Source organism: Danio rerio, chromosome 16, assembly GCF_049306965.1.
Source record: "Danio rerio strain Tuebingen ecotype United States chromosome 16, GRCz12tu, whole genome shotgun sequence".
Taxonomy (NCBI): domain Eukaryota; kingdom Metazoa; phylum Chordata; class Actinopteri; order Cypriniformes; family Danionidae; genus Danio; species Danio rerio.
Window position 1 is genome coordinate 9,121,344 of NC_133191.1, and position 27,193 is coordinate 9,148,536.

General features: G+C 36.8%; 2 protein-coding genes across 23 annotated transcripts in view; both read right to left on the bottom strand.

Annotated features, from left to right (window-relative positions):
- The window catches only part of LOC141378159 (uncharacterized), a 416,515-nt gene that overhangs the window by 211,264 nt on the left and 178,058 nt on the right, over window positions 1–27,193 (bottom strand). The window lies entirely within an intron of this gene.
- triob (trio Rho guanine nucleotide exchange factor b) overlaps window positions 1–27,193 on the bottom strand; it is a 252,209-nt gene that overhangs the window by 5,381 nt on the left and 219,635 nt on the right. For 6 of the 22 annotated variants that reach the window (XM_073925795.1, XM_073925794.1, XM_073925801.1 and 3 more), the window contains 17 exons: window positions 26,756–26,859; window positions 26,610–26,679; window positions 23,942–24,031; window positions 23,729–23,821; window positions 22,384–22,434; window positions 18,904–18,981; window positions 15,777–15,968; window positions 15,512–15,692; window positions 13,820–14,466; window positions 11,666–11,913; window positions 9,550–9,688; window positions 9,435–9,462; window positions 9,154–9,319; window positions 6,737–6,858; window positions 6,568–6,640; window positions 6,262–6,462; window positions 3,576–3,714 (listed from right to left, as the gene is read on the bottom strand). In XM_073925795.1, coding sequence (XP_073781896.1) covers window positions 3,576–3,714; window positions 6,262–6,462; window positions 6,568–6,640; window positions 6,737–6,858; window positions 9,154–9,319; window positions 9,435–9,462; window positions 9,550–9,688; window positions 11,666–11,913; window positions 13,820–14,466; window positions 15,512–15,692; window positions 15,777–15,968; window positions 18,904–18,981; window positions 22,384–22,434; window positions 23,729–23,821; window positions 23,942–24,031; window positions 26,610–26,679; window positions 26,756–26,859 — 2,622 coding nt within the window. The remainder of the gene's footprint in view (window positions 1–3,575; window positions 3,715–6,261; window positions 6,463–6,567; window positions 6,641–6,736; window positions 6,859–9,153; window positions 9,320–9,434; window positions 9,463–9,549; window positions 9,689–11,665; window positions 11,914–13,819; window positions 14,467–15,511; window positions 15,693–15,776; window positions 15,969–18,903; window positions 18,982–22,383; window positions 22,435–23,728; window positions 23,822–23,941; window positions 24,032–26,609; window positions 26,680–26,755; window positions 26,860–27,193) is intronic. The other 16 variants (XR_012391966.1, XR_012391962.1, XR_012391968.1 and 13 more) reach the window with 7 other exon arrangements.

The following is a 27,193-nucleotide window of genomic DNA, read 5'->3' on the forward strand; positions in this document are numbered from 1 at the left end:
CGCCACTTACTTGACAGACGTATTTTCAATTTTTGGTGGTTGGTGGAATGTGTTTTATGGTTGGTAATATAATTTTTAATGGCATCTTCATTTACAACTAATTACACTGTCTTGTCCCAATAGGTTGATTTAGAGGTTTTTGCTAAAAAAAAGCACACATGGATTTAGCTGGTTTTGATGGCAAAGAAAATCTACCTTGTTAAAAACCAAAGCATTGTCTATAGTGACATTTTTGAAAAAAGATAAAAATTATTTACAAGCTAATAACCTTATTATTACATATAAAATAAAACTTCTGAACCTAATCAGAGGAGCCTGCTAGAAAATGCTCATTTACAAAAAAAAAGGTCTGATGGATTTAGAGGGTTTTGCATCTAAACTCTTCATATGCAAGTTACCTCATTAAGATTATTAAATGTACATGATGAGTGACTGATGATGTTGATTTGCTGTTGTTTAAACTGTTTGCTATTTATTTTATTTTTAAGATCTGAGGTAAACTATCAGATGCTGCTTTCAGTATGGCATGTAAAATGGTATTCAAACTCATACTGGTAACATTTAACACTGAATAAAGCACATGATGAGCATGTGAGATCATCAATGTCACAGTAGTTTATGCTGTTGTTCTGCTGTGAGATCACAGAAATAGAAACCATCACTAAAATAAAAACCATGACGTATAGTCATCAAAAAATGATTAGGACAAAAACTCAAAACAAAGGGCAAAACAAAAGAAGTTACTTTTGTTACTATATATATATAAAATATTTGCTCAAAGCTCAGTAACAAAAGTAACTTCTAAAGTATCATAGACACATGAAATATAGATTTATTATTCTTTCTTTCATATATTGATAAATTATATTATTAGTAAGTTTTGTTTGCCTAACAAATGTTTTGATAATAATTTATTAAGTTTTTTTATTGGAATTATTTATATTAATAAAAGTATGTGTCAGTAGTAAGAGGTTAGAACTTGTTATATTTGCTTTGTTTATGTGAGGAACTGTCCTGCAGTAGTTTCAATTTCATCATATGTGCTGAACTTTACTGCATCCTGTTCTTCTTTAAATAAAATCTCTTAGTGTCTGCTTTCTCTACCCTGTTCTACAAAACAAATGAACGCATTGTCAATACGTCTCATGTGATAAAAAGATTGTTGCAGCCCTCATTTATAAAGCAAGTCAGTTTAGAGAAAAAGTTAAAAAAAAATTGTTTACAAATAGTACATGTAAAATGTAAAATAGCTGCTGTGTTCATTCAATACATTCAACAAAATATGAAAGGTGACTTTACTTTATATAAAAAGTGATAGTTCACCCAAGCAATAAAAATTGTCATCATTTAATCAACCTTGACTTAAGTTTCTTTCTTTTGTTGAACACAACGTAAGATATTTTGAAGAAAGCTGAAAACCTGAAACCATTGACTTCCATTGTTTTTCCTACTAATGATTACAGGTTTTCAGCTTTCTTCAAAATATATTCTTTCGTATTCAACAGACAAAAAGAAACTCCTAAAGGTTTGGAAACATTTAAGGGTGAAAACATAGTAAAATTTCACTTTTGAGTGAACTATAACTTTAAAAGTAAGTATAAGATTCATAACACAATGTTCAGGGAAATTCACTCTGCAACAGAAAACAGTAAAAAATTCCACTTAATTATCTGGAACTGAATTCTTTACATTTTACACTATTCATGACTAATGGATTTACATGATGCTTCTAACAGCAGGACATGATGATTTTTCGATGATTTGTTGGTATTTTCAGACCAGTGCAACTGTAATTTTCACGTTTTGCGCTATGTTGTTTAAATAGCAAATCCATTTGCGCCACTTTGTGGACTCATGGGTGTACTGAACAGGAAATGTGTTAAGGCGCATTGTTGGAGTTTTGCTATTTTGAGGAACTGAAACAGCGGGTCCAAATGCTTAGACACAGGATGTACAGCGATACACAAATGTCTTTACATATGACAAAAAAAATTTAAGGATTAATATGTTACAAAAGTTATTATTTTCTACATAAATATAAAAACCACTGCCTCCCTCTCGGTGGGTTTTTTACAGTTTATTCATGACAATCTGCATTTGTATTATGTTATTATTATTAACAGTATTATCTATTAAATGCATATTAATTTTGTTTTGTTTTGTTTGTTCATTTGTTGGTTTGTGTTGGATCTGACACATGGAAATGTGTATGTACATGATACTTAAAATATAATAAAAAGGAATTGGAAAAAAATGCATATGAATATTTGTTTGTTTAAAAATTAATAATAAAAACAAGTTCAGGTTTCTCCACCTTTCTGGTTTTGGAGACGTCTGCATCTTCATATGGGGCATAAGAACAGGACGCGTGTTTGAATATAACTCACTTTTGACGTGACTTAGTTATTATTATTGTTCTTTTATTTGTTTGCTGAAAATTAGAACTGAATTTTAAAGCAAATCTTTGCTCTTAACAAACAAAATTAAATATGCTGGCTAGGGAATTTCTTCGGTGGAGTGCTTTTCCACCATTTCCTTAAATCACGAATGTATGAGAATGAATGAGTAAAGGGTATAAAAGTAAAGAGAAAGTAAAGTGGCTGAATGGAGGAGGCTCATTCTTTATCCTCGCATAGATGGTCTGTTTAACTGTTTTTTGCCACGGTTCAGTTTATCCACTTACAAAGTTTGCCATGTACAGGTAAATAGCAAATGCACCATGGCGTGACGCAACTGACTTTTAAAGGGATGAGACTCTGATTGGTTTAATGCACATTATGCTCAAAACACACTCATAACTCATTAAGAGAATAAGCACAACCCTGTTAGACCATGCGCCATTGCACAAACTGTATTTTCCCATCCTTAAAATATCAAGTGTATTCAGACATGACCTTAATGCTTTAGAGCAGGGGTCACCAATCTTGTTCCTGGAGGTTCGGTGCCCTGCAGGGTTTAGCTCCAACTTGCCTCAACACACCTGCCTGGGTGTTTCAAGTATACCTATTAAGAGCTTATTGTTAGCTTGTTCAGGTGTGTTTGATTAGGGGTTGGAGCTAAAATCAGCAGGACACCGGCCCTCCAGGAACAAGTTTGGTGACCCCTGCTTTAGACTTTTGGTTTAGATCGTTAAAATAGAGTCATATGTGGTAAATTTATACGACATAACTACAAAACTGCATATGTATTATAGAAATAAGCTTTTTGTTTTACTGTAGGTCTAGATATGACATTTCTTGACAATATTTGTGTAACAAAATAAAATAAGCTCTGAATGTACCCACATTTATTGCACTGATTCAAATTATTCCATAAGTAAGTCGAAAACATAAAAAGCAGTATCTTAAATGGACCTCCTTTCAATTATGCTTGTTTTTAAAGATTAAGCTTCTATTTGAATCTGTTGGTGATATATAATTTGTAAAGCATTATTAAAGCGTGTATGAAATGTCATTTGAATATGAATTGTTTATAAATTTTAAAAGTGAAAATGTAACAAGCAAAGTGTGAATACATCATCTGAAAACAACCTTTCCAGATTCATTTATTAAGAATAATTGTATAGAAAGGCCCACCTTCAAGTCAAGATGAGCAATCCTGCATGCGTGAAGGTAGTGTAAAGCTTCTAGAACATCCCGTAGGTAAAGAGACACCTTTTCTTCAGTCAAGTTCCCCCAGCTAACAATATAGTCCAGGATACGACCTTGATCAGCGCTGATGTGCACAAAAAAAGGGACAAAATGTGTTACAACAATATAAATTACTAAACATTGCTCATTTTATGTAATTACTAAATTACTGCCATTTCCATTTACACTAGTACCACCAGAGATGGTTTTGTACCTTAAAACCACCAGCGTTAAATGTAAAGCGCTGAAAAATGTATTATGTCATTGCCTTCATGAAGTAATGTCTGGAGTTAGGGATGGGTGTAGAGATGATATATATTATTACTGTCGAAGAAGCTATCAAACGTAACTGATTTTTTAAATTAGATGTACACAGTGACTACTTATGTAAATAAGTGGGCGTGGCTAACGCATCAGTGTGAGTAATCTTGAGATTGAAGGGAAGCACTGACTAGTGTTCGTTTTGCACAAATTATACCCAACTAACTTGTTACTCTCAAAATTATTGGATACTGAGAAAGAATGTGCCTTTTATAAAAACTGCGAGGAATCCTTTTGTCAGAGAATTTGTTAATTGTCAGAGTGGGCAATCATTTTGGAACGATTGTTATTCTACTGCAGTTATGCTGAAAACATTGAATGCAAAAACTAATGATCAAAATAATGATAGAAATAACAATTTTGTAAATTTTATAATTTAAGATGGTCAATTCTTTATTCTCAAATGCAGGCTTTCAAAATCTCCGCCTTATTTGAGTTTTTTGTTAACAAACTTGTCTCTTAAAGCTGGGAAAAAATGTAAAAGCTCTGTCTATTGTAAGTTATGAATCTGCATTTGGTGTGTTGTGAATGTCTTCCATTTATTTATGTATGTATGTATGTTTGTATGTATGTATGTTTGTTTAACATTTATTCTTTGTTTAAAAGTCTTAACTAATTTCTATTAACTGATTTACTTTATCTTTGCCATGATGACAGTACATAATATTTTACTAGACATTTTTCACAACACTTCTATTAGGGATGCAACAATACAGTTAGCCCACGGTTCAATACATGCCTCGGTTTTTTAACAAGGTGTTCGGTTTGGTTCTCATGGCTTGACACATGTGTTTTTATTTATTCTATAGGCAATAGGAACAGTAAGAGGTTAAGGAGAAAAAAAATAAAAACGATTTATTGCAATACTCATTTTGTTTTACTTAAAAGCCAAGAAAAGTACGCTAGTTCTTAGTGTATTGTGTAAAAAAAAAAATTAACACTGAAATCTCACAGCTGCTGGCAGCCCATGTACAAACTGGGGAACACATAAAACCCTACACTTTGAAAATAAACATACATGTGAAGTTAATAAAGATAAATTGGCCATTTCAAAGAAACATATTTGTACTTAAGTCAACATAAATAAACCATCTTAATTATCTCGGTGCTGTAAAAATGTGAGACTGTAGTCTGTAACGCGGATCGAGTGCTTTTATAAAATGACAAAAGCCCACATCCCCAATCACCGAAAACGGCTGCAAATCTTTAGCAATAAACACCCACACTGCCTTTGTTATTTTTGTGTCTCTCAGAACCAGTTGGGTAGATTCAGGGAGGGATTGTTGCTATTTGGAGGACTTTATTACCTTATCTGCTATCCTGCCTTCAGACAGTGATATTGCTGGGTGATGGCGCTGCAGATGTGCAGTCATGGTTATACGTGTAAAACAATGCTTGCACACAGTTATTTTTTGTTCACTGTTTTTTTCTTTTATTGGCATTATGCTTACCGGTAAAACCGAAATGTCCTCATATCGCAGATTTGAAAGACAGCGGCGCTTTCTCGTACTATAGCCTCACTTCGCCGCCGCTTCTTGGTGCTGTTGCCTCAATTTAACGCCGTTCGCAATGTTAAAGTGTGGAATGATGGTCAAGCGCCCACTAACTTTAGAGCATAGTGATTGGATCTTTACTCGAGGGGAGGAGTTTCCTTATCTCAGATCATGGACTTACAGGCACACACAGTCAATTCGGGAAGATATAAAACGCACATAAATTATTTAAACGCAAAACCGAGAAAACTGCAATTCACAAGCGCGTATTGAACCATGGAGGTCGTACCATACGGTTCAATATTATATTGAGAACTGTGGCATCCCTAACTTCTATACAGCTTAAAGTGACATTTAAAGGCTTAACTAGGTTAATTGGGCAGAATAGGGTAATAAGGCAAGTTATTGTGTAACGATGGTTTGTTCTGTAGACTATTGAAAAAAATCTAGCTTAAAGTGGCTAACAATATTGACCTTAAAATGATTTATAAGAAATTAAAAACTGCTTTTATTCTAGCCAAAATAAATCAAATACAACTTTCTACAGAAGAAAAAATATTATCAAACATACTGTGAAAATTTTCTTGCTCTGTTAAACATCATTTGGGAAACATTTAAAAAAGAAAAAAAAATAATATATATAAAATAAATTATATTATGGGTTGTAAAAGTCAATAACTGGAATATACCACTAGGATATTTTACCAAAAATCTGTAATGAACTTTACAAAAAAATTAAAAATAAAACAGCAATTGGTCATTTTGTTCCATGTAACAGTTCTAGAGTCAATTGTGTGAAGACTATACATTACACGTACATCTCCAGGATGAGAACATAGCTGGCTGGGGTCTCGTAGGTGTCCAGCAAGCCCACTAGGTGAGGGTGCTGAAGACACTGTAAAACCCCCAGCTCCTGAACCACCTGCTCTCGACGCATTAGCTTCTTGTTGACGAGCTTTGCGGCCACAGATCGCCTGCTTCCTCTCTGCTCACACCACTTAGTGACGGCAAACCTGCCTCTAAAGAGGAACATCAAACATAATTTTAGCTATTATAAAACATAAGTACAGTAGTTTGCATAGAAGAAGGTTGTGTTTTAATTCAGCAGATAATTTGTACAGTACCTCCCAAGCTCCATAACTTCAGTGTAGAGAGACTCAAAGTTATCCTTCCAGAGAATTCCGTCACAGGATGTGCCTATGTACAAAATAACAACGTCGCAGACTCAATTATCAAACGTGGAGAAAACTAAAAAGTAAAAGATTAATAAACAGATTGATAAAGTCAGCTGACCGAGCACTCTGAGGTAGGCTGATGATGTCACTGAGCCCACGTCATTTGAGGCGATGCAGGTGTATGTGCCGCTGTCCTCCAGAGTGGCAGTGGAGATACGGAGGGTGACCTCTCCTGTCTCACTGGACAAAAACAAAAGAATTAGGTAACAAAAATCAATAAACAGCAAAACCAGCTTTGTGCTGTCTATTCAAAAACGGTTTAAAACACAATAAATTAACAGGACACTACAGTATAAAATATACGATCTTGTCAGTGACGATAGCCTCGTGGGCACTCTAAACTCCTGGGGCCTCATGTACGAAGACTTGCGTGGAAATCATACTAAAACATTGCGTACGCACAAAGCTGTAAATGTGCGTACGCAGAAAAAAATTCAGATGTATCAAACACTGCGTACGCCGAATCACACGCATAATCTTTTGTACATCCGAATGCACGTGAAACTGAGCGCAACATGCACGAGCACAAAAACCCCTCCCTGCCTGTTATGTTCCCTCCTCCCCCGTATGAATATGCTAATGACTCTACTTTGGCAAAACCCAACAAAAAAGCAATGGCAAAAGCAAGCAAAAAGAGAAACTTTGAACAGAATGTGAATAGGAGGTGCTGCTTTCAGAGGTAGATGGAGAAAAAGATGTTATTTGCAAGTTTGTTCTCCGGAATTAATAACAAAAGAAAAAAATAGAGTGGGAGAGTTTAGTTGATGCGGTTAACACAGTTGGGTCTGAACATGAAAAAAGAAATAGTGGATTAACAAAGAAATTTCAGTGTCATTTATAGGTGTAAAATGTTGCAGCGTCTTTAAAAGCGTGAGTAGCGTAGCTCGTAAACGCATGATAACATGTTTTGACACGTTCGAGCATGAACTCGGTTCGAATTTAGCGTCTGATGAACTCATTCATTCATTCATTCATTTTCTTGTCGGCTTAGTCCCTTTATTAATCTAGGGTCGCCACAGCAAAATGAACCGCCAACTTATCCAGCCCGGAGGAAACCCACGCGAACACAGGGAGAACATGCAAACTCCACACAGAAACGCCAACCGAGCCAAGGCTCGAACTAGTTATCTTCTTGCTGTGAGGTGACAGCACTACATACTACGCCACTTCTTCGCCCAATATTTACTCATTCTTTACCTTATCCAAACCTTTTCCTCTGTTCAACACAAAAGAAGATAATTTGAAGAATGCTGAAAACCTGTAACCACTGACTTCCACAGTACTCGTTTTCTCTACAGTGAAAGTCAATGGTTACAAGTTTTCAGCATTCGTCAAAATATCATATTTTGCTTTCAAAGAAACATAAACGTTTACAGCCACCTGATGGTGAGTAAATACTACATTTTTAGGTTAAAACAGCACAAAAGAAGATATTTTGAAGAATGCTAAAAACCTGTAACCACTGACTTCCACAGTACTGCTTTTCTCTACAACAAAAAGTCAATGGTTACATGTTTTCAGCATTCTTCAAAATATCTTCTTTTGCAATCAACAGAAGAAACTTATAAATATTTACAACCACATGAGGGTGAGTAAATAGTACAATTTTTGATTTTAGGTGAACTACGTTTTCCCTACTACAAAATTTTCAGCATTCTTCAAAACATCTCATTTTGCATTCAACAGATGAAACTCATAAATGGATACATCCACATGAGGGTGAGTAAATAGAGAAAACGATTATTTTGTGAGAACTATGTCTCTATTTAAAATAGGACAAAAGAAGATATTTTGAAGAATGCTAAAAACCTGTAACCACTGACTTCCACAGTAGTTGTTTTCTCTACAACAAAAAGTCAATGGTTACATGTTTTCAGCATTCTTCAAAATATCTTCTTTTGCATTCAACAGAAGAAACTCATAAATATTTACAACCACATGAGGGTGAGTAAATAGTACAATTTTTGATATTAGGTGAATTACGTTTTCCCTACTACAAAATTTTCAGCATTCTTCAAAACATCTCATTTTCCATTCAACAGAAGAAACTCATAAATGGTCCACCCACATGAGGGTGAGTAAATAGAGAAAATGATCATTTTGGGTGAACTATGCATTTATTTAAAATAGGACAAAAGAAGATATTTTGAAGAATGCTAAAAACCTCTAACCACTGACTTCCACAGTACTTATTTTCCCTACTACAAAAGGTAACAGGTTTTTAACGGAAGAAATAAACTCATAAAAGGTTACAAGCACATGAGGGTGAGTAAATAGTAAAAATGCTAATTCTGGGTGAACTTTCCCTTTAGGTAAAATAGCTCATTGTTCTCATGACAACAATTAAAACTAGAACATTTAGCATAGCAACATGTTTCATCAGCTAACACTAATAACAAAAGCAGCAAAATGTCTATTTCTAGCACTAGATTTAAAAGACGGAGTGAAAGCGCCACCTGCAGTCAGTGTTTTTACCTGTGTGTGAGAGTGTATCTTCCACCGCTGCTGAGAGTGCTCTGGTCAGGCCCTCTCCAGCAGACCGAGGCTTTGGGCTGCCCACAGATCTTACAGCGGAGTGTCACACTGTCACCTCTGTCACACACGGCCTCCGCAAGCGGGACCACAAACTCTGGGGGAACTGCTGCCGGTAATTCAGAAAAACACACTGTCATTTCACTGTTTTCATTATGACTGAAGGCTCGTCTGAATCTTTTCAGACAGACTTCCAAGAACGAAACAACAATATTGTTTCTTACCATCATAAATGTAGTTGGGATTCAGAAGCTGCAAGAGTTCAAATAAGCAACGTGTCATTTGCAGAAATGCTTAAAACCTGAAAAATAATGAGTTTGACTGCATTTACAGTGTTACCTTTACGGAAACCTTATTTGCTGGTCCATCTCTAGACTTGCGAAAGCCATTTTCTGCTTTGCTTTCCTTTCTGCCCTCTTTGTCTCTCTTTTCGGACTTCCGTCGAATGCGTAAAGCTGTGTGCCATGATGTAGACTTCCTGAGTGACAAAAACAGCAGCGTTGAGCGAGCCAATTCACAGGTACAGGACTATTAATATTAGATGAATGCTTCAAAGACCTGTGGCTTCTACTAGGGAAGTAAGTGGTTACTTCAGAATCAACACAATCTCACAAAGCATCTATTTATATGCTTCATATATTTGCCTGTTTACTGAGAACAATAATTGTATTCGAAATAAAGTGTCTCCTTTTATTTTTGTCAATTTTTTTACAAGTCTTATATTTTATATAAGTCTTATATATCTTAATTTTTCATTTTATTAAAGGGGCAGTTCACCCCCCCCCCCCCCCCCCCAAAAAAAAAAAAAAAAAACTATTCTGCCATTGTTTACACACCATTTACTTGTTTTAAATATTTTTTTCTTTTGTCGAACATTAAAGACAATATATTTTGAAGAAAGCTTAAAATTTGTAACCATTTACAAGCAGGTAGTGCTGTCGCCTCACAGCAAGAAGGTCGCTGGTTCGAACCTCGGCTCAGTTTGCGTTTCTGTGTGGAGTTTGCATGTTCTCCCTGCCTTCGCGTTGGTTTCCTCCAGGTGCTCCGGTTTCCCCCACAGTCCAAAGACATGCAGTACAGGTGAATTGGGTAGGCTAAATTGTCCGTAGTGTGTGAATGTGTGTGTGGATGTTTCCCAGAGATGGGTTGCTGCTGGAAGGGCATCCGCTGCGTAAAAGCTTGCTGCATAAGTTGGCGGTTCATTCCGCTGTGGCGACCCCGGATTAATAAAGGGACTAAACCGACAAGAAAATGAATAATATAATATAATATAATATAATATAATATAATATAATATAATATAATATAATATAATATAATATAATATTATATATTACAATATAATATAATATAATATAATATAATATAATATAATATAATATAATATAATATAATATAATATAGTGGCGACCCCGGATTAATAAAGGGACTAAGCCGACAAGAAAATGAATGAATAATATAATATAATATTTTAAAATTTAACCTAGTTTAAGCTGACTGGGAACTATTTTCATGTGCTGCGTAATTTTGTGCCTGCTACAGTACAGCAGCAAAGTCCTTTGTTCGTTACGCCTGAGTGAGAATTAGTGTTTTAATGAAGTAGCTACAGAATACTCAAGCTTTAAATGTAAAATTAAGGAAAATTATCCAAACTCTTCTTGTTTTTTACGTTTGAGCTAGATGTTAACAGTTTGATTTAATGATCTATGCTAAGCTAAGCTAAAAAGTGTTACCGCGAGACCCGGAGATCGGCTGAACGGATTCAAAAATGGTAAAATGCAACTGCTTAATAGTAACATAGTAATATTTGGCACTTACTGTACAATGTATTTACCAAAGAGAGTACTGGTTAACATAATTTACCCAGTTACCAAACTGGCGACTATTTACATGTGCTGCTTAATATTATTGTGCCTGCTACAGCCAAGGTACAGCAGCAAAAGTTGCTTGATCATTACACCTGAGTGAGAATATAATGTTTTAATGAAGCAACTATAGAAGACTCTAGCTTTAAACTGAAAATTAAGGAAAACTAACAAATCTATTTTTTACATTTTTGAACAAGATGCTAACAGTTTGATTCAATTATCTATGCTAAGCTAAGCTAAAAAGTGTTACCACCAGACACAGAGATTGGCTTAACGGATTCAAAAATGGTAAAACACAACTATTTAATAGTAACATAGTCATATCTGGCACTTACTGTACAATGTATTTACCTAAGTACTGGTTAACAATTTACCTAGTTAGCTAACTGGGTACTATTTCCATGTGCTGCATATTTACATTGTGCCTGCTACAGCCATGATACATGAGTACTGGTTAACATAATTTACCCAGTTATAAAGACTTATGGTGTGTCTTCACTTTAAATCTGACAGAAGAGTCAGATTTATAACAAATAATATAAAATAACAGTCTTTATAACATATAACAATTAATATCCAATCCTCACTTGAGGGTTCCATCAGGGTAGTCGGGAATGATGATGGAGGTGTGACCCAGAACGTAGCCGGGGATCCAGCCCTCAGCTGCTGGGCCTTGTTCTGTGGCGGCACGGAATACTAGAAACATGTTTTGCTGGTTAGACGCCAATATCTGCACAACTTCTCCTTGATATACGCTGATCTCATCTTCCTTTAGAGCCACGTAGTCCTGGGTCACCAACATGGTGGACACACTGCTGCTGCTGCTGCTTTCACTCTGACAGCAGAAACATACACACAGTATTAGCATAACAGCGTGATGTTATTTTGAAGTATGTTCAAGACATTTAGTGAGCTGGACATGCCAGAGAGCAAGAATGATGCAAGTGAGAGCAGTTCTAGGAAAGTTCATTTACAAAGCAAAGTCATTTTAGTTTACAAGATCCACCTACGAGTTGTTCATATTAAGAGTTTGATGTTATCTAGATGCTGTACTAAGTGCATCATGAGGTGGATGGTGTGAGTTTCGATGTCTATACCCCTACTCATATTTGCTAGAGCATTTATTCACAATTGTCTATTGATCACTTTGTCTCTGATAGCCTACTTCTATTTAAAATGAATGACTCCTTGCCTTTTATTACTGAAAATTGCCCACCAGTGTGATTTCCCCTTAAGGTGCTGTAGGTTAACAGAAACTTAAATCGTTGTTTGACTTTTAGGTCCATGCATTTTACCTTTGAGACCATCATTTGCTAGTGGCCTGCTAAAGCATAAAGTATAATATGTAGAATAAACTGCTAAGGTCAATATTATTAGACCCCTTCAATTATTATTATTTATCTTGATTGGCTACAGAACAAACCACTTGTCCAATGACTTGCTTAGCTAAGCTAATATACCTAGTTAACCTAATTAGTTGGTCAAGCTAAAAAGCCTTTTTATTCAGGGTTTCTGCAGGTTTCATCAAGACATATTTAAGACTTTTAAGACCTTTCTAAGACCATTATAAATTAAAATTTCAGACTTACACAAAGCTAAACCCTAAGGAAATTTTCAAAGGCCCAGTTAAAACAATGACAACAATTGTTATTGTAAGGAAGATATTTAAACCATATCGGTAAATACAATTTTAAGATTTTATTATTTGTAGTAGTGTTATTAAGATCTGTATGTATTGCTGGTGATTGTATGGGTTTGACTGGGTAACTTTAAATGGACATAGGAAACTTAAGACCTGTTAAAAATATTTTAAAGACCTACAACACATTATTTCAGCAAATTTGAGGTCTAAAATTTGGAATTTAAAGTTGAAGTTTTTTAAAATTTAAGTTTAATTTAATTTAAGAAATGTTAAGACTTTTTAAGTCCCTGCGAACACCCTGTTGATTGCACTTCAAGCTAAATACCAGTGTATTTTGCAAAATAACTAATACAATATTATGTACTGTCATCATAGCGAAGACAAAAGAAACTAGCTATTAGAAATTTGTTCTTAAAACTTTATTATATACATTTTTTCTTTTATACATTATTATTATTATATATAATATTTATTTCTTTATTTTCAGGAAATGGACAGACTGTATTGATGAGCTATTCTGCATTCAAGGACATACCCAATTTTTTCCAGTATTATTGACAATTGTCCTTGCAAACTAGAAGCTTGTGATGTTAAATGCAAACACCACAAGCTTCTGGTTTGCAAAAAAAATAAAATAACGATTGATGGAATTATTAGCTTTTGTTTTAAAAAGTCCCACCTCAGCTCAAAAAACTTTTGTTTTTTAAATCTGTCAAAAAAGCTGCAAGCAGGTTAAAAAGAAAAGGCATTAGTAATTGTTAGTTAGCTTGTTTATGTGCTCTTAATGGCTGCATATTAGAAATTCACAGGCGGTTAGAACGAGAAAATCCTTCCAGTTCAAAGCAAAGACAGAATCAGCTGGGATAGTCTAGGAATGTTTGAGTTTCAGAGAAACTCACGAGGAGTTATCCTGGTTAACAGTGTAGATTGTTAGTTGCTCAGCACAGTCAAACCAGGCCAGTTAATTTCCACAAGAGCCTGTGAGAAGTTTTTATTTCCAGGACAACGCAGATACGAACACCTCAGCAGGTTAGTACAAAGCTGGAGGTGGAGGTGAAGCAGGCCTTGCTGAAGCCAGGAGCTAGAGTTTTGCTCTTACCCCATTACTGTAAGTGGAGTGCAGGGACTGCTCACTGGTAGAAGAGCAAGTACTGATGCGGTCCAACTCTTTACTGTGGGCGGAGTGCCTGCGTGTTTGAAACTGGTTGCGACTTAACGTGTCACTCTGCTCTGTGTATGAGCCAGGCCTGCCAGTCGGTGAGGCTGGCATACACGCCCAAAATGCAGAGCCCTTCTGGGCTGGCATGCTCGGTGCGAAGGTAGTAAAGTTCTGAGGGTTCAAGGGGGGGAGGATGGGCGAGGGGGCTCTGAGACGGGGTTTTGTTAGGGTGAGAGACAGGGGTGCGACTGTCGCTCTTGGAATGGGCGTCCCTGATTGGGCTTCCTCACGCAGCTCCTTCAATGGGCTCTCCAGTACCCGCATCCTAGGGACCTCACCGTTTAGGTCCTGAATAGGAGGAGGGCACGTACCTGAAGTGCGGTCATCTGGGGCGGGGGCATGGTGATGCTGCACGGGTTGGGGGAGACGAGAGGAAGGTTGAGGGATTCGAGAAGCTCGTGACCGGGAGCCACAACCAGGACCCATCGAGGAGCTGCTGCTTCCCCCTGGAAGTCCACTGCTGCTGGGTCCGGCCAGGCCGCTTGAGCCAACATGATTCCGTTGGTATTCAATGGGTGAAGTCAGTGCTGATAAGACAACAAACACATTTTTGGATACAGTGTTGGGCAAGTTACTTCCAAGAAGATATTAAATCACTAATTACTAATTATATTATCCAATTGTATTTAAAATACTGCTTTTATTACTTTGTCTGAAAAGTAATTGAATTACTCAAGTAATTTGACTCTTAAAATCATAGATAAAGGCATAGATAACAGACATTAAACTCTTTAAATTCTTTAGTCAAACGGGAATTTTTTGTTTTATTTTAACAATGTAGGGCACATAACACTTAAAAACATTTTAAAATAAAGACACCATATATTTCACACATACCATATATTGACAAATGTATATATAGTATATTTTTATAGTATATACATGTACTAGGGGTGTGAACCTACACTGGTCTCACGGTTCGGTTACGATAATCATGCCATCGATTCGGTTCAATCCCATAGTAAGCTACTGCCATATAACGCATGTGTGACAAATGACGTCAGTACATAATAACTGGTTATAATTTACTACTGAACCGATACCGAATTGTTTGTGTCTGCATCACAGTGCATCTATGAATCAATTCATTTTGACATCCCTAGTATATAAATACACACATGTACTTTGCTTCTTTGAATCTATACCTTATATTTTGTAATTTCTTTACTTATTTAGGCATGTACAATCATCAGAGATGAATTCAATCTTCTTTACTTAAAAATACAATTATTTGACAAAACATATTGTAAAACAAAAAATATTTCCTCTGCTTTATACACTAATGTTAAATTTATTTACATGCATTTAATGCAAGTACATGATAAGTAACTGTAATAAATGACCTTTTCATTAAATTACCTAATTCAAATGAATCCCATAGTTTACTTTAGCAGAAAAGTAATTTAATTACAGTAGTTAGTTACTTTGTAAATAATTACACCTAACTCTGGTTGGTTAAAACATGTAAATCATCAAACAAATCATCTTGAATGAATGTAGCAAAGCTATAAAGTTAATAATCATTAAAAATATTTATGATGATTAGTTTAAAGGACACTGTCTGAATAATACCATTAAGGAAGTTTCTCTGGTTCTCCAGGATGCTGCTGATCTGGTGGATCCAGGTCTGGCAAACCACCCGGTTGGAGGAATGGAGGACGTAATGCTCTAAACTGCCAGCCGATGACCTTGAGGTCAAAATAAACTTACAAGGGTCATTGTCAGGACTTTCCTCTAGACCCAGCCAACTGACCTGCATGAAAACAGTGAAATGGATTTATAAGGTCTATGTTGTGCCACACTGTTTTTTTTTACAGCAGTGGTTATACCTACATACCTTTATGCTGTTCTTAAAAAGGTAGCCTGGCATAGAAAATCCCTTCTTTTTATCCAGAGGCTCGCTGAAGATAACTATCTGCTCGAAGAGGAAGATGCGTCTCTCCTTCAAGCGAGAAAGAAGACCTCCATCCTGGTCTGAGACCATGAAGGTATCCTGAAGAAGCAGTCGACCCTGGGCTACAATTTTACCCTGAACACAAACATAGCACAGAGATCACTAGAATGCTTAGATTAAAAGCAAAAACACACCAACACAAGTTCTTTTCTGTGACTGTTTTAGGATGCCTATGGGTAAATGACTAGGAATAGCAAACTTTGGTCAGATTAATGCTGGGCAAAGACTAATTGCAATTAATCGCATCCAAATTAAACGTCTATTTTGACATAACATATATATATACATACATATATATATATATATATATATATATATATATATATATATATATATATATATATATGTGTGTGTGTGTGTGTGTGTGTGTGTGTGTGTGTGTGTGTGTGTTTGTGTTACATCATACAGTCATCAGGACTAACGTTCATAAAGCTGGAGTGCCCTCTAGTGAGTCTGGTGGACACTCCAGCTTTATGAACATTTCTCCAGCCATTCACCCGGAGCACACGTCATGATTTTGCCAAGTAAGATGCAATCCTGGATTAACATCTATGTTGATCCTGGAACATCTTTTTTGTTCAAAAATGTAATCCATACTTACACTACCTGACAAAAGTCAAAAGTCTTCTCATCCATGCAAGTTTTAGGAACAACAAATAATAACTTGACTTCTCTTGATCATTTGGTATCAGAAGTGGCTTATATGAAAGGCAAAGGATAGAATCATGCCTTGATTTTATTTAATTAGAATAGTAAGGTCTGACTTTGCTTAGACAAAAGCCTTGTCATTTAACAGAAATAATGTACAGTATAGAATATAAAGTCATGCTGCAGTGGAAAAAGAATTAATATTGTGTATGACTCCCATGAGCTTGGACGACTGCACCCATACATCTCTGCAATGACTCAAATAACAATTAATATTAATAAAGTATTAATAAAGTAATCTGGAATGGCAAAGAAAGCGTTCTTGCAGGACTCCCAGAGTTCATAAAGTGTATTTGGATTCATCCTCAATAATGGTTATGTCTGGTGACTGGGCTGGCCAATTATGGAGCACCTTGACCTTTGCTTTCACAAAATTTGATGTGGAGGCTGAAGTATGAGATGGAGCAATATGTCTTGATACCTCAGGCTGTTGATGTTGCCATCCAATCTGCATCTCTCTCGCACACCCCCAAACTCAATGTTACCCCAAATCATGATTTTTTTTCTTCACCAAACTTGACTGATTTCTGTTTCCATGCGGGTACCAATAGGTCTTCTGCAGTATTTGTGATGATTGGGGTGCAGTTCAACAGATGATTCATCTGAAAAATTAACCTTCTGCCACTTTCCAAATGATCAATTAGAAGTCAAGTTAATATTTGTTGCTTTAACAACTGGGATCAATGACAAGACTTTTGTCAGGTAGTGCATTCCTTACCCCTAAACCCAACCATACCTGTAAATTATTCAGAGGGGAATAAAAGTTGGATAACAATCATGTAGAAGTGCATAAACCTAACCGTAAGCCTAAACTTAACCGTAAACATATCCCTTAATTCTGATTGGCTGATTGGAATGTTATTCCACAATCAACACAGAAGTTAATTCAGAAACATGCCCTACTTGGTGAAATCAGGTTGGCGTTAACCCTATCTACACATCCCATCATGCTTTGCATTCATTCAGATTATCTGATACAGCTGATATCTATCTGAACACAGACATTCACACACAACTGCACATCATTTACACTGATTACACGCACTATATAAACACCATATTCGCTTGCAACAGTCACATTAGAGTTTGAGCTTGTGAAATTTTGTCGTATGGTGCTGTGAAAGGGTGCGGGATTAAACAAGATGATTAGACATTAAAAAAAAGCGAGCGATTGGTCTATAATTTAAATTTCTGTACAAAGAGGTCATGTTTTGACCGTTGATTGGTCTCACACAGTCACGTGATGCGATTTTGCAGGTCAGAGTTCACCAAGTTTGAACATTGCAACGCAGTGAACTGCGAAACTTGTCGAACAAGCTTGCGTTTCCGGTCTGCCGCATTCGAGTGCGTATGAATGGATGTCTATGGGTATACAAGTGCAGTGTGACCGTGGCTTAACTCGGTCTTGTTTCACTGTTGTTGTGTGCACTACTCCGTGTTTCCTGTTCTTGTTGTGTTTTGGATTTTTTGGATCTTTTGACTGCGTGAGAATTTAAAGAATTCAGGCCCAAAAATTAAATATTACAACGCCAGATTTTACAATATCGTACAGCCCAATAAATGTACATAATTAAATTTTCTTTATATATTATATTCTATTAAATGTTTTAAATGAATTTATGCAGGGCGAGGCAGTGGCGCAGTAGGTAGTGCTGTCGCCTCACAGCAAGCTGGGTTGCTGGTTTGAACCTCGGCTCAGTTGGCGTTTCTGTGTGGAGTTTGCATGTTCTCCCTGCCTTCGCGTGGGTTTCCTCCGGGTGCTCCGGTTTTCCCCACAGTCCAAAGACATGCAGTACAGGTGAATTGGGTAGGCTAAATTGTCCATAGTGTATGAGTGTGTGTGTGGATGTTTCCCAGAGATGGGTTGCGGCTGGAAGGGCATCCGCTGCGTAAAAACTTGCTGGATAAGTTGGCGGTTCATTCCGCTGTGGCGACCCCGGATTAATAAAGGGACTAAGCCGACAAGAAATTGAATAAATGAATGAATTTATGCAGTGTAGGCTGAAATAGTGTAAAGTGTGATGGTTCAGTTTTTTTTTAAGGCAAGGCCGCTGTTTTAATTGCTTGGAATGTTAATTATTTTGTCAGGCATCCAACAAACTCTTCTGAACTCTTTTCATAGGGTGATGAAAAGTCCTTCTGTCTTGGTTTGATTTGATTTGTGCACATCTGTGTTAGTCACCTGAACTGCACTTGGACATTCCTGCCAAATCATTCACACAGAACTATCAACTGGATGTGTTTTACCTTCACCCCAACAAACTCTCAAACTTTTGTAAAGGAAGAAAGAAATGCAACTTACATCAAACCCTTGGAGGCGTCCAACATTCATCATGTCATTGCAGCGCTTAGGAACAACACACATCACCTCTACCGCTTTCTGTGAAGAGTTTGTGTAGATAAAACAATATTAACAACTATATACATTTCTGACATTTTCTAAAAAAAAAATAAAAAAAACTGGCAACTTGTTCATGCATGTGTAAATCTGCTATGATAATATTATGGTGTTGAAGGTGGTACTAGGGTTTTGCTTAGTGGTTTGCTTTCTAGGACATTGTTTAATGCCGAGTTCAGACTGCATGATTTTCAAACTAGTCGTGTCACAGATGTTTTCACACTGCATGACTATCTGGGCTAGCGTTCCGTCGCTGCTTTGTTTACACTGCAAGATGGTTCGGCGACATGGACATTCACATTGCATGACTTTACTATAGGGAGAATCGCCGACAACTTCGTCCAAACTACGTCTCACAGCCAAAAACATGTAGTATATCTTTTGTTATTAACTACATAATGAGAAAGAAGACTTTAATGGGGTAGAACATGTACATGTTTGCTCACCTGGGTTTAAAGGGAATTAGCCATTTCTCCTCAACTTAAGTTGATAATAAACTAATTTCTTTCTGTATGAAACGTCAAACAGACACGGTTGCTCCTGAGTCCTGTCAAACCTCCACTAGTTTTCCCTCCATTTCGTGGGTCCAAATAAACCGAAAAACATCGCTTTTAACTTCTCCCCCAGCCTCCCGCTGGCCTGCAGCAGGTATACACACACGCACACGCAAGTGAAAGCTTCTCTCTTATTGGCTGCAGGCGATCGCTGATGTTATTTTCAGTCAAAACTCAATTCACACGGCATGATTTGAATCGCTGACAGCTCCAGATATTTAGCATGCCAAATATCTCACAGGCATCGGCGACTCATCGGCGATTCTCTCAGATCGCGTCTTTGATCGTTCATACTGTGGGATTGTCACTCACGTGCACGAGCAGCGATTTGCCTGTGATTTCAGGCATTTGTCTGCGATTTCTCAAAACCTGTCGGCGAGCCAAAATCGGGGCTAAAATCACGCAGTCTGAACTAGGCATTAGGTTTGCACTATGATGTGTGTAGTAATATTATGGTCTGGCCCTTATCGCATACACAATCTACTTATTTCTTATCAACTAAATCCCATCAACCTAATTGTAAATCTGATTCCTTAAAAGTCAGGTTTCCTTTGAGAGTTGCAGTTAGGGTTTAAAAATGACAAAAGACCCAGTAAAGCATGAATTAGAAGTGCTTTGAATTAAAAGGACACAAAGCATGACCTAAACTATCCTTATAATGTGCCCCTAGATCATACTCGCTACATCAAGCAATGCTGTGTACTCGTAAACCACATAAATAAGTACATACAAAAACACAATTTTTTTTTTTTCGTACAAGGATGCTTGTTTTCATGGTTTACAAGGACACCTTTGTTTATTGGGATCCATTTTTGTTATGTATCTTATACTATAAAAAGAACATGCATATCACATCTGTCCAACCTTAAATCTTACAATAACTGCAACTCACAGGAAACCTGTGGCAATTTTTAAATGACCCAAAATCCTGTTAAGTATAAATTTGAAGAGCTTAGATTTACAGAGCACAAAACATGTGGTAAACTACCTTAACAATGTGCACCTAAGTCATAATCATTACATTGAAGAATGTTGTATTTTATACTATACAAATAATGCATACATCGCATTTGCCTAACCCTAACCGCAACTCACTGGAAACCTGTGACATTTTTTAGATGACAAAAGACCCTGTTAAGTAAGAATTTGAAGCTCTTTGGGTTTATAAGGACACAAAGAATGTCTTAAACTACCTTAATAATATGCACCTAGGTCATAATCATTTCATTAAACAATGTAGTGTCCCCGTAACCACATAAAGTACATACAGTAGGGATGTAACGGTATCAGAATTTCACGGTACGATAATACCTCGGTATGAATGGCACGGTACAGAATTTATTGAATAATTTACAGGAAAAACAAAACTAATAAAAAGACTCGAAAAAAGTGCCAAAAGTGTTTATTTACCTTTGCACTAAACATATCAATGACATACAAATTAGCCATCTATCTGTAAGTTTTGAAACAGGAACTTAAATTTTTCAATTTTAATAACAAAAAACTATTAAACCATATAAACAAAATAAAGTTTCAATTTAGTATTGTTGAAAACTCATCACATTCAACATTTATTCACTCACTCATTTAGATAGAGATGGGTTTTTTAAGGAAAATTATCATATAACTATAATCTGGTAAAAGCTGGGATCTCTGGGCATGTCCCCTGCAACAGAAAAATAAAACCCTCTCATTTGGGACTGAGGTTTCTGGGACAGAGAGATATGATTTAACCAAGGTCGACAGCAGTGGGTAACGTTGTGCATTGTCTTTCCACCACTTGAGAGGACAAGCCATGAGTGAGATAGAGGTCTCTTTGCGGTACAAGTCAATGTCTGCATCAATCTAACAAGTGTGTTGTGTTCTGCAGTCCCCATGACTGTTTTTAGTCGTATTTCCCAACATATATTTCACCACAGTCTGGCAGTGCCTGCATACAGTTTTTTTCTTTGTCACATTTTCTACTTTTTCGTATCGTTTTAGAAAGAAACTGAAATGCTTCCACACATCCGATTTAAAACCTGCTTTAGGTTGGATCATTTTCAGCTCTTTTTCTTCCCCGCTACTAGCAACACACTCCATTTCCGCATTACTGGATCTGTAGTGACAACAGACCGCAAAGGATGATGGCCATGCCTAGGCTGAAGGGAATTGTAGTTCCCGCTACCTCCCGTTCGCTTCATTCGCCCAAGCAAACTTTTCTCAGAAATATAGTTTTATTGAGTCATGCGCCTGCGGTAATATTGAAAAAAATTACTATTGCGTTATGACGGTATTTACAATATTGTTACATCACTAACATACAGACAATTGCAATTGTTTTGTGGTTTACAAGGACACTTGTGTCTATTGGGATCCATTATTGCTATGTATTTTATACTATAAAAAAAAACACAATATCAAATTTGCCTAACTCTAACCCTAACCGAAACTCACCGGAAACCTGTGGCAATTTTAAAAAGAAAAAACCTTGTTATGTATGAATTTGAAGAGCTTTGATTTACAGGGCGCAAAACATTTGCTAAATTACCTCAATAACGGGCACATAGATTATACCCATGGCATAAATAATCGTCTTCTTAAACTACATAAACAAGTACATACACTTTGTTTGTTGATTTACAAGGACATTTGTGTTCATTGGCTTACTTTTTAACTCTAAAAACCACTCACATTACATTACCCTAAACCTAAACACAACTCTTACAGGAAACCTGTGGCAAATATTGAGGACACAGGACATGTTCTCATAAACCACCTCAACACCCAGGTCATACCCATGTCATTATACACATTTATAAACCACCAAATCAGAAACACACACACTTACCTCTAAATCTACAGTGTCCAACCCAGCCTTTTTGGTGAACTTGAGTAAATCCTAAAATAAGTAAACAAGAAAAGCAGCAAGAAACAATCATTAATGCATGATGCAAATCTAGAAATCTCATTGCTCAATATAGTTTCTTCATATAAGCTTGAGACTACAGTATATTATATACTGTAATTTCTAGGGGTGTAACGATTTATCGTTGTGCGATTTATTGCGATGCAAAAATGTCACAATATGCATCGTGGCGTTATGACGATTTGATTACGATATGACGTCCATTTTCTCTTATTAGTTGAGCTGTTTGCACGTGAGCTACGTTCCACCTGCTGTCGCACGTGAGTTCAGATTGCAGCAGCAGTAATGTTAGCAGACCAAGATGAGTGGAGCTGAAATAGAGGATGGCCCAATCCTCTCAAAATCAGACGTCTGGCAACATTTCGGTTGTACAGTCATTGCTTTAGACTCGTCCGCTTTTTGACACGCATACTGGGTCAAACACCCTAAGTTTTAAAGTCTTCACAGTGATTTACATACTTTGCACAGCGACAGGGATACCTCCTAATGGTGTTGAAAGAATCACATACTGTATTTATAAGGTACAATTCACCCTAAAATATCATTCTGTCTTCATATAATGTTCCCGCCGCAAAATCACACATGACGTGCGCTGACCGTGAGCTGTTACTATAGAGGGCGGACTTTGATAGACACGCGCGTATGGCAAGCCGTTTTAGCATTTAAACCTTTGTTCTGACTAACCATAAATATATTTAGATATATCTCTAAATTACATCTGCAATTACAATTGTACTAGTACAAAATCAGATTGGAGATATCTGCAAATATATCATGACTAGTCATATTCCTCCATTGAAAAATATTTGCAGATATCACTAAATGAGTTTTGACTAGTCACAATTGTAATTAGAGATATCTTGAAATGAATTTAATTAAATATGAATTAAATACCAAGCAAAGCCTTAAGCACTTACTGTTAAATTCAATTGGATAGAAAGCTTATTTTTTTGCACCTTTACTTAAATTGTTCCTTAATTTTGTCTCTGTGTCATTTCAATAATATTTTAAAGAAGTTTTTAAATTGTTTTATTTTCCAGTGACAGGCCTGTTTAATTTATTTTCTTAAAGAAGGTTCAGTTTAACAAGTTGAAACAAAAGAAATACATAAAAAATAATTTACTTGGTAAAATTTGCATTTCAGTTTAATTTTCAATTTTTATTCAAAATATTGTGATACATATCAAATCGTGAACATTATATCGTGATACACATCGTATCGTGAGCTGAGTGTATCGTTACACCCCTAGTAATTTCCATATCCGACCTTTAGCAGAAGCTGGTATTTCATGATCCGCTGCACTGGTTTAATCAGTAGATCTGTGATCTGTAGCCTGTGGCCCAACCTCTGCTTTAAATCCTGATGAAATTACAAGCAAAAACAAAAAGATGAGATGTGAGTGTGGTTATGAGTCTGTCTCAGTTTTCATGACTCATGGTTAAATGTCAAGAAGGATGTAGGCAGTGACTGGAGTCTTACCTCAAAATACGTGTCTATGTACTCCGAAACAATGTGCTCAGATTTGGGCTTGTTTTGGCAGTACACGATGTACATGTGTAGTCTACGTTCCTGTAACCAAGTACAGTTTCATTTACAGAACATTATGACTCAGTCATCATGTAAACACCTCATATTGATTGATCAATACATCTTTCTAGCTGTGCTAAAATAGATTATGCAACAATAACAACAGCTGTGGTGCAACTTTATTGTTCCATCATTGAACACTGTTATAGTCCATCCATAATAAAAGCAATCTGTATGACTCTAGTGGGTTAATGAATTGAATTGATGGTATATGGTAGAAAAATAATCATATTTAAAACACTTGGGGTTCATATTCTAAAGAGAACTGCATTAGAAATACTGTATGACACATAGGGTTGCCAGGTCCAGCCCCACCCACTCAAAAGGAATAAAAAGTAGCTCATTTTTCCTTGTCCAATCAGAGTCAATTTCTTTTTCCAAAACCATGGAAAGGTTAAAAGGCTTCTAAGATTTTTTTTAGTAATACTCATACTCATAGATACAGTATACATGTTAAAGTTCTCATTGACTTTGCACAAACCAAACACCACTTCTTAGTATCTTGTTCAGATTGGGAATAACTGATGGTCTGCTTATTTAAAATGCTCATTGGGTTGCCAGGCATTTATTTCTGATCTAATTCATTAAGATATTAGCAGATTTCATTGCATATTTGTGAGAAAGAAACACTTTGGCAGCTGCGCCATGTTCTGAAAATAACAGTGCAAACTGCAACTTTGGAACTTTTCCTGTAATTGCATTTTCAAAAGACCCCAGTTTTGTGAGAAAACCACAACTCTAGCAACACAGATCACACAGGATATAGGCATAGTAGAGGTGAGAACTGTTAACAATGATAACGTTTAAATAAAAAAAAATTTTATACAATAATCCACATCTTCGGGTCTGGCAGGAGCACTTTTAGCTTAGCTTAGCACAGATCATTGGATTGGATTTGACCATTAGCATCTTCCTCAAATATGAGAGTTTAGATAATTTTTCTATTTAAAGCTAGACTTTTCTCTAATTACATGTACTAAGACCGACAGAAAAAAAGTGCCTATTTTCTAAGTCTAATGACTAGGAACTATACTCTCATTCTGGCGTAATAATGAGCGAGATGCTGATGGTTGTAAAATAAGCCTATGTTCTAAAAAAAAAAAAAAAAAAAAAAAAAAGTAATGTTGCTTTAAGAGCGAACTAATTATGATATATATATATTTTGTTTTTGGTGAAATATTTGTTTAACAATGATAAAAGCAGTTATAATACCTAGGTTGGTTCTTTTTGCTGCATCATATACTCACCGGCCACTTTATAAGGTACACCTTACTAGTACCAGGTTGGACCCCTTTTTTGATTTCAGAATTGCCTTAATTCTTTGTGGCATAGATTCAACAAGGCACTGGAAATATTCCTGAGTTTTTGGTCCATATTGACATGATAGCATCACGCAGTTGCTGCAGATTTATCGGCTGCACATCCATGATGCGAATCTCCCGTTCCACCACATCCCAAAGGTGCTCAATTGGATTGAAACCTGGTGACTGTGGAGGCCATTTGAGTACAGTAAACTTAATGTCATGTTCAAGAAATCGGTCTGAGATGATTCAGGCTTTATGACATGGCGCTTTATCCTGCTGGAAGTAGCCATCAGAAGATGGGTACACTGTGGTCATCAAGGGATGGACATGGTTAGCAACAATACTCAGGTCAGGCTGTGGCATTAACACGATGCTCAATTGGTACAAATGAGCCCAAAGTGTGCCAAGAAAATATCCTTCACACCATTACACCACCAGCAGCAGCCTGAAACGTTGATACAAGGCAGGATGAATTGATGCTTTCATGTTGTTGACGCCAAATTCTGACCCCACTATCTGACTGTCGCAGCAGAAATTAAGACTCTTCAGATCAGGCAACGTTTTTCCAATCTTCTATTGTCCAATTTTGGTGAGCCTGTGTGAATTGTAGCCTCAGTTTCCTGTTCTTAGATGACATGAGTGGAACCCGGTGTGGTTTTCTGCTGCTGTAGCCCATCCACCTCAAGGTTGGACGTGTTGTGCGTTCAGAGATGCTCTTCTGCATACCTTGATTGTGACGAGTGGTTATTTGAGGTACTGTTGCCTTCTATTGGCTTGAACCAATCTGGCCATTCTCCTCTGACCTCTGGCCAAGTTTTTAGAACTTCCGCTCACTGGATATTTTCTCTTTTTCGGACCATTCTCTGTAAACCCTAGACATGGCTGTGCATGAAAATCCCGCTGGATCAGCAGTTTCAGAAATCCTCAGACCAGCCACGTTCAAAGTCACTTAAATCACCTTTTGTCCCTATTCTGATGCTCAGTTTGAACTCATCTTGACCATGTCTGCATGCCTAAATGCATTGACTTGCTGCCATTGACTGGCTGATTAGAAATTTGCCTTATCGAGCAGTTGGACAGGTGTACCTAATAAAGGGGCCGGTAAGTGTATAACAGTGTGCTTTTTTTCAAGAAGCAGCACCACTGGTTAAACCAATTTTGTTTAGGTTGGTCTGTTTGTTTAGCTCATCAATATTAGTCTGATAAAGGGAATTTATCTTAGTAAGAGTGAAATGGCACAATGATTCATTCCCTACCTGTCTGACAAAGAGGGGTGCGAGTCTATCGGGGTCCTCCAAGCACTTCTCCAGCTCAGCAAGAAAGAAACTAGACAGGGTTTAAATAATTCATGTTAGGAAATGAAAGTAGGGCATGTTGATATTGCATCTGAGGTGACACATACTCTTTATGCCAGTCGAATATCTGGTGAATGTTCCCAAAGACAATCTTATCCTTGCCCTTCATGTCATCGGGTACACCCTCCTCCTTCATCCTGCTCATGTAGCCCTGCAGGTGCACGTGTGCATGGTTACAATAGTGACAGCGACATACAAAACGCTATTTTACTGAGCCACCATACTGAACGTGTGGCACATCACCATTTTCATTTCCTGTGCCAGCTGATGAGATTCACAGGGTTACTTTTAAAGAGTCAAAAAAGATCACGTGATCGGTTCACAAAACCGCAGTAGACAGATCTCCTTAGATAGACAGGCTATTGAACAACCAGAACTCAACCCTGACAGCATCTGCCAATTACGAGTAGTTGAATGAATGTATGCGGTTGCATGTGGTCGCCATAGTGATCTCACTGCTGTATTTGTTAAAAGAAGTGAATATG